We start from the raw sequence: 8,624 nt of genomic DNA, 5'->3' as shown, positions 1-8,624 counted from the left end.
ACACACACACACACACACACACACAGCATGCATCTACCATCTATTTCCACATGTTGTTGTGTTACAGCCTGAATTTAAAATGGATTACATTTAGATTTGTTGTGGTCACTGGCCTACACACAATACACCATCATGTCAAAGTGGAATTATGTTTTTTAATTACAAATGAAAAGCTGAAATGTCTTGATTCAATAAGTATTAACAACCTAAAATTAGTTCAGGAGTATACATTTACAGACACACCTGGGAGAGAATGTACTTTTAGACTGAACAAAAAGGCAAACATAAAAGTTGATTAGGTTGCATTGGGAACACATACAGTAGCTTTTACAAATTCCTGGCGCCATATTTTAGATTCAAATTCTCAAAACATGAGAAAATCTCTTTCTTCTTTTTTTTTCTTCCTTCTTTTTTTTCTTCCTGAGCCTGAGTATTGGGTGAAAGGGGGAGGGGGGTGGATGGAGGAGTTATCCAACCACCAGCTAGCCAGCCWGGCGGGCTAGGAGCCAGTGTCCAGGCCCCAGCACAGGCTCTCTCTCCTGGGGAAGTGGAGCCAGGAGCGCATACCAACAGGCCAGAGAGCCAAAGAGTCATCTGTCTCCATCCTCCCTGTTTCTGTGCTATTTCTTAACAGGGTCTGTCCACTGACATGCAGGGCTGACAGAAGCTCCCAGCCCAACCTCTCTCCTCTGTGACATATGTAAAGGGCTTCTCGGCTTTTGGCAAACACTTCATCTCTCGTGGATTTTTACATAAACATCAATTGTAATCAAGCATCAAAACAAAATTACGCCAGATTTTAGTTCTGGATTAACCTGAGATTAGCCAGCACTAATGCTAGGTTCTGAATGGCAGTGGGATTGTCATGGTAGAGGAATTGGCATGGAAGTGGGATTGGTGTGGTATGGTAGTGGGATTGGCAAGGTATTGGGATTGACATGGTAGTGGGATTGACATTGTAGTGGGATTGACATTGTAGTGGGATTGACATGTTAGTGGGATAGCCATGTTAGTGGGATTGACATTGTAGTGGGATAGCCATGTTAGTGGGATAGACATGGTTGTGGGATTATTATGGTCGTGGGAGTGACATGATATGTTTGTGTATCTCATATGTTGGTGAAGAGACAGCTGGATTTCAACATGATGAATTGAAACCTAGAACCTTACCTCAATCATGATTTATTAAAAATAACTAATCTCTGGTGATAATGCAGGATGTTTGGCCAAATCAATCTAATCTCTGGTGATAAAACAGGATGTTTGGCCAAATCAATCTAATCTCTGGTGATAATGCAGGTTGTTTGGCCATGCCAATCTTATCTCTGGTGATAAAACAGGTTGTTTGGCCAAGTCAATCTAATCTCTGGTGTTAAAACAGGATGTTTGGCCAAATCAATCTAATCTCTGGTGTTAAAACAGGTTGTTTGGCCAACTCACAGCAACAGTAACACTATAGACTGTGTTTAGCCAATTCTCACTTTTTTTTTCTCACTAATTTGTCTTTTGACCAATCAGATCAGCTCTTTTGCCCATAATTGGGCAAAATATCAGAATTGGGCTGCCACTTGTAAACACAGCGAGATACTTTCGGGGTCAAGTCAAGCCTTGGCTGAGTGTGTGAGCAGTAACTGGTAGATGCATGCTGTGCCACCGTCCTGTCGTCAATCATGAGTGTTGTTTCCTGGTGGCTTCACAGGAAGTTCAGGTGGTCGGAACTATTTCACGCAGCATGGAGTCTCCAGAAATGCAACCAGAGTGTTCCCTGCTCTGCCAGCAGCATCACTCAGGCCTAATCCCCAGGAGTTCCCTGTTATTCTGTTGTGCTCTACGCCAATTACTATGTAATACTGAGCACATCTCAACACGCACGCGATGCAGGCACACAACACACACACACCACCCCACACACACACACACACACACACATCACACACACACACACACACACACACACACACACACCACACACACACACACACACACACACCACACACACACGCACACACACACACACAGCAGGCACACACACGCACACACACACGCACACACCACATGCAGGCACAGCACACACACACAACACACATCCCATCACGCAGTCACACACACACACACATATGCACGCATGCCACGCGCCAAGCACAAGACACACACCACCCACACTCTACACCTATCGACAGTGATCGCGTACAGATTAGAGGGCTAAATCCCATGTTCCTTACACACTTGCGAACAACATCTGTAGGACTCTAGTAGAGAAATCTCTCTCTCGCTCTCTCTTTAGTTGTCAAACCTTGGTGGGATGAAGTGGTTATGAGACAGTGTGCTACGAACAGCAGGGAAGTCGAAAACTGAAAGTAAACAGGTTTCTAACAGTCCAGCTGGCGTCTGAAATGGGAGTCTTACTTATAAATCTCTGGCACAAGCCGACACCACACACTAACACAACTAACATACATTATCCACACTACACACATCTAAACACACACAACTAATACATTATCCACTAACACACCACTTTAACACACCAAACATATCATTATCACACTAAACACCAACATACATTCCACCACACAACACAATCACACCAACTATCATTATCACATGACATTCACACTAACCACACCAACATACATATCACACTACACACACCAACGTACATTAACACACCACACAACACTAACACACCAAACATACATTATCACACTACACACACTAACACACCAACATACATTATCACACTACACACACTAAACACACCAACATACATTATCACCACTACACACACCAACATACATTAAACACACTACCACACCACTAACACACCAACCATACATAACCACACCACACACCTAACACACCACCATACAAGTTATCCACACACCACACACCAACATACATAACACACTACACACATACAACACAACCAACATACGATTAACACCACACACACATACACACCAACATACAATTTCCATCACACTACACACACCGAACATACATTCACACACTACCACACACTTAACCACACCAACATACATTAACCACACCACACACTACACACCAACGTACAGTTAAACACACAACACACCAAGCGTAAACACACCAAACATATATTAACACACTACACACCCACTAACCACACCTAACATACATTAACACACCACACACTAACACACCAACGTTACATAACACACCACACACACTAACACACACAAACATTATTAACACACTACACCACTAACACACACCAACATATATTAACACCACTACGAGCACACTAACACCACCAAACATAGCATTAAACACATTACACACACCTAATGTACTTAAATCACACTACCCACATCTACACACACTCACACACCTAAAATACGCGATTAACACACTACACACACTAATTACATTTAACACACTACACACACGAAAACACACATAACGTACATCTCTAACACACTACACACACTACACACACCTACACCACACTAAAATAGCATTAACACACCTACACCACACTATCGTTACATTAACACACTACCACACACTACACACACTAAACACACACTACAACACACCCACACACACACTAACATACATTAACAAACACAACACACACTAATGTACATTAACAACCACTGACACACCACTACAACACATACAACACACTACACACAACTAAATACATTAACACACAATGTACATTAAAACACACTTACACACACTTACACACGACTACACAACACTACACACACTAAATACATTAACACACTACCACACTAATGTACCTTAACACACTACACACACTAACACACACTACCACACACTAAAATACATCTAACACACTACACACACTATGTACATTAACACACTACACACACTAACACACACTACACACACCACACACAACACTAACACACACTAAAAAACACTAACACACACCACACACTAACACACATACACACACTAACACACACTAACATACATTAACCCCACACACAAACACGACATACACACCCTAACACACACCAAACACACACTAACACACTACATTAACACCACACAACACACTACACACTACATTACCACCACACACACTAACACACTACATACACCACACACACTAAACCAACACTACATACACCACACACACAACACACTACATACACCACAACACACACTGAACACACTAACATAACACCACACACACGAACACACTACATTAACACCACACACCCCACACACACTAACATACACAACACACACCCACCACAGATCAGAGGAGGGGGAGAGGGGGTGGATGAGAGGAGGAGGGGAGAATTGGAGAAGGAGAACAGGAGAGGAGGAGAGAGATCCGGGGGAGGAGGGGTGATGAGAGGAGGGGGAAGGAGAGGAGGGAAGAAATGAAGAGGAGGAGGAGAAGAGAAGAGAGGAGGAGGGCGAGAATGAGGAGGAGGTATGGAAGAGAGGAAACATCTCAGCCTTGGAATGAAATGATGTAAGAAATGGCGCATGTTGTACTGTGTGCTCTATGCCAGAATACATGTTAATACTGCACCACAGCTAGTGTAGTAGTGGACCCCTCAAAAGAAATTAGCAAAGACATAACAGTATGTGGCTGCCTTCCATGTAGGCAGGAGGCAGAGGAGAAGGAGGAGAGTAGGGGGAGGAGGAGAGAGATCAGAGGAGGGGGAGGAGGGGATAGGAGATCAGAGGAGGCAGGAGGAGGAGATGAGGAGGAGAAGGAGGAGAAAAGAGGAGAGGAGGAGAGGAGGAGGAGGAGGGGAGGGGAAGGAGGGGAGGGGAGGAGCAGGAGGAGTGTGGAGAGGAGAGGAGGGGAGGGGAAGGAGGGGAGGGAAGGACGGGACAGGCAGAGGAGGAGGGCTATAGTGGAGAGGAGGAGAGGAGCAGGAAGGGGAGGAGAGGAGAGGAGGAAGGAGGGGAAGGAGAGAGGAGGGGGTAGTGTAAGAGAGAGGGAACAATCTCAGCCTTTGAATTAAATGATGGAAGGAAAATGGGCATGTTGTACTGTGGTGCTCTATGCCAAATACTATGTAATACTGACACACACACACACACACACACACACACACACACACACACACACACACCACACAACACACACACACACACACAACACACACACACAACACACAACCACCACACACCACACACACACACACAGCAACACACACACACAGCACACACACCACACACACAGAGGAAAAAACAGAACAGCTGTGGCTATGCAATCTTAAATGATTGGTAAGATCTGTGGAAGCACATGATCCATCTAGTTTACGGGAAATACAACAAGCTCTGAGCCTCCACCTTGCTACACCGTTCATTCTGTGGAGATACGTGACAAGACGCTCCAACAGCACCCCTAGACCACCAGGAGACATGTGTCTTACTAGTTTTGCTAATTCACCCCTAGACCCCTAGGAGAACAGTTGTCTGTACTAGTTTGTCTTCACCCCTGACGCACACCGAGGAGACATTGTTGTCTGTACTAGTTTGTTCACATCTTCACCAGATAGACCACCAGGAACATGTTGTCTGTACTACTTTGCCTCCTCAGTCTTCACCCGGAGACCCACCAGGAGACATTTGTTGTTACTACTTTGCTCTCAGTCTTTCACCCCTAGACCCCCAGGAGGACATGTATGTCTGTACTAGTTGCTCCAGTCTTCACCCTAGACCCCAGCGAGATCATGTTGCTGTACTTAGCTTTGCTCTCAGTTCTTCGCTGTGGACAGTGTGGGGAGATAGAAGTGGAAGGGGATTTACAGGAGGACACAAATCAGATTTCCTTATTGTCGTTAACTTAGACAGAAGAGAAATGTCGCTTTATACACGAACCCAACCCCTGACGCACAGGAGAGAGCGGCTGGAAGCAAACAGGTCAGCTGCAGTCGCCACGCACGGGACTAATTATAACTTGTTAATTGCCACCAATGCAGGCATGATACTTAGGCATAATGCCAGCAATTTTCCACACCAGATTATTCTCGTCTGGGACGGATTCGAACGTCAAGCTGGCTTACTGGCCTGCTACCACAATATGTTCCACATACAACTGCAACAGTTGAGTGGGGAAAAAAAACCAAAATGTTCTCATTATTGGGTATTAATCTCTCAGCCTTAGTCGTATCTCCTCGTCCCCCCACTCTCTCCCACCTCTAAATCTCCCATTCTCTCTCCCACCACTCTCTGTGGTTCTCTCTCTCCCCTCCTCTCTCACTCCCTTCTCTCTCTCCCACTCTGTTCTCTCTCCCCCTCTCTCCCCCTCTTCTTCTCCTTCTCTCTGCCCCACTCTCTGCTTCTCTACTCTCACCCTCTCTCCCATCTCACTCTCCTTCTTCTCTCTCCCATTCTCTGCTCTTTCTCTCCCCCCTCTCTCATCCTCTTTACTCCGTCTTCTCTCAGCCACTCCTACTGACTTCCCTCCACGTCTCCCGCCATCTTCTCCCTCTCACTCATCCTTCTCTCTCTCCATCTTCGCTTCTTTCTCTCCCCCTCTCTCTTTTTTTTTTTTTATTCTTACTTTTCCCTTCCTTTGTTTTTTTTCCCTTCCTCTCTCCATTCCCACCTCTCTGCTTCTCTCTTTCCCCCTCCTCTCATCCCCACCTCCCTCTCCTTCTCCTTCTCCTCTCTCCCACTCCCTGTCTCTCTCTTCCCCCTTCTCTTCCAGCCCCTCTCTCTCTTCTTCTTTTTATCTCCTCTCTTCCCCTCTCTCACCCCCCCGCTCTCTACTTCATCATCCCCTCTCTCCCTCTTCTCTTCCTCTCTCTTCCCACTCTCATGCTTTCTCTAGTCCCCCTCTCCCCTCTTTCCTTCCTCTCTCTCCCTCCTGTCTCTCCTTACTCTCTCTCCCACTAACTACTACTTTCCTCTTCCCCCTCTCTCGCAGCCCCTCCTCTCTCTCCTTCTCTCTCTCCCACTCTCTGCTTCTCTCTCTTCCCCCTCTCTCCCTCCCCCTCTCTCTCCCCCTCTCTGCTTCTCTCTCTTCCCTCTCTCTCCCCGTCCTCCCACTCTCTATCGCCCCCCTCTCTCCCCTTCCTCTCTCTCCCACTCTCTGCTTCTCTCTCTTCCCCCTTCTCTCCCCCTCTCTCTCTCTCTAGCAGAGAGAAAATCTTCCGAGAATCGTTAATTCTTTGCGGCAAACAGTTCAATAATAACAGCAGGAATGAAGTACATAATGTTTCAATGGTTAATGGTTGAATTGTATTTTTGTATGTGTATCTACTCTGCCTGTTACAGTATGTATGTTGTATTAGCAGGACCTGCTACTCTACTCCTGGACCTGCATACAATACCAGTAATGTATGTTTGCTGATCCTGGCGTGTAATCATAACTCCTTGCCTCAGTACCATGTATCGTATGTTTGTAATGCTGCATACTACTACTTGGCCCATTGCTATTACGACAGTTACATAGCTATGCTTTGTACTTGGGTTATACTTACTCTTGGCCTGTATACGTATGGCTATCGTTATGTACTACCTGGCGGCGTATCTACTCTTGGCCTTATTACAGATGTTATGTTTGTAGTTGGGTGTATTCTATCTTGGCCTGTACAGTATGTATGTTTGTATTGGGTGTATTCTACTCTTGGCCTGCTATACAGTCATGTATGCATTGGTCCAGAAAGATATCTCCGCTGTTTTCTTTCAGCATTGCGTAGTCTTGTCACCTCTGCCTGCAAAAACACGCTGGGCCATGATTCAGTAATCCAACGAAGACTTGTCCACGCCCTGGCCTATATTCTTATGTTTTCCTAATATTTAGTTACGGTCAGGGGTGACATGGAATGTATGTGTTTTTGTAGTGTCTAGGTTTTGTAAAGGTTTAGGGAGTTTATTAGCAAGTAGTTGGTTTATGTTAGATATAGAGTCTACTTGTCGGGATGGTAGTGTAGGTATCTAGGAAAGTCAATGGTGCCTGAAATTGCTCAATTAGAGACAGCTTGTTATGTTGTCTCTGATTTGGACCATATTTAGGCAACCATAGGCTTTAATCTGTTTGTGGGGAATTGTCTATGTTGAAACGTAAGTAGTTTGTGTGGCACGGTTGCGTTTGTAGCCTTCACCGTCGGTTGTTGTTTTTGTATAGTTTGTATAAGTGTTCGTTTTCATGTTCATCTTCTCGTTATAATTAAAAAGAAGATGGCTTATTTCCACATGCGCGTTTTGGTCCGTCTCTCCTCCACACGATTCGTGACAGAATTCCCCACCAACATGGTGTAACGGCGTCCTCCTCCTCTTCATCCGAGAGCGAGAGCAGGGATTGAACCAGTGGCAGCGCGTTAAATGACATGATGATTTTATTAACAAGACAAAACGAACAAAACACGAAAACGAACTAACTTGAATAATATACAAAATAACCAAACCCGAAAGGAGGACAGACACTGAACAGACGAACTCTAACAAATACCAACGTGAAGCAACGAACACATGAACAGGACAGACCTACATGAAATGAACAAACCCGTAAACAGTCCCGTATGGGTGCAAACCATCACACAGACACAGAGTGACCATTCACCCACAAACAAAAACAGGTGAGACACAAACCTACCTAAATATGACTCGTAATTGAGGAGAACACAAAACACCTGCCG

General features: G+C 45.2%; 1 protein-coding gene across 1 annotated transcript in view; it reads left to right on the top strand.

The window, feature by feature from the left end:
• Positions 1-882: 882 nt before the first annotated feature.
• LOC112071848 (potassium/sodium hyperpolarization-activated cyclic nucleotide-gated channel 4-like) overlaps positions 883-8,624 on the top strand; it is an 18,178-nt gene continuing 10,436 nt past the window's right edge. The window contains exon 1 of the mRNA XM_024139274.2: positions 883-924. Within this exon, the coding sequence (XP_023995042.2) occupies positions 883-924 (42 nt within the window). The remainder of the gene's footprint in view (positions 925-8,624) is intronic.

This window comes from Salvelinus sp. IW2-2015, unplaced genomic scaffold, assembly GCF_002910315.2.
Source record: "Salvelinus sp. IW2-2015 unplaced genomic scaffold, ASM291031v2 Un_scaffold1741, whole genome shotgun sequence".
Lineage (NCBI taxonomy): Eukaryota > Metazoa > Chordata > Actinopteri > Salmoniformes > Salmonidae > Salvelinus > Salvelinus sp. IW2-2015.
This window is presented reverse-complemented; position numbering and strand designations above follow the sequence as displayed.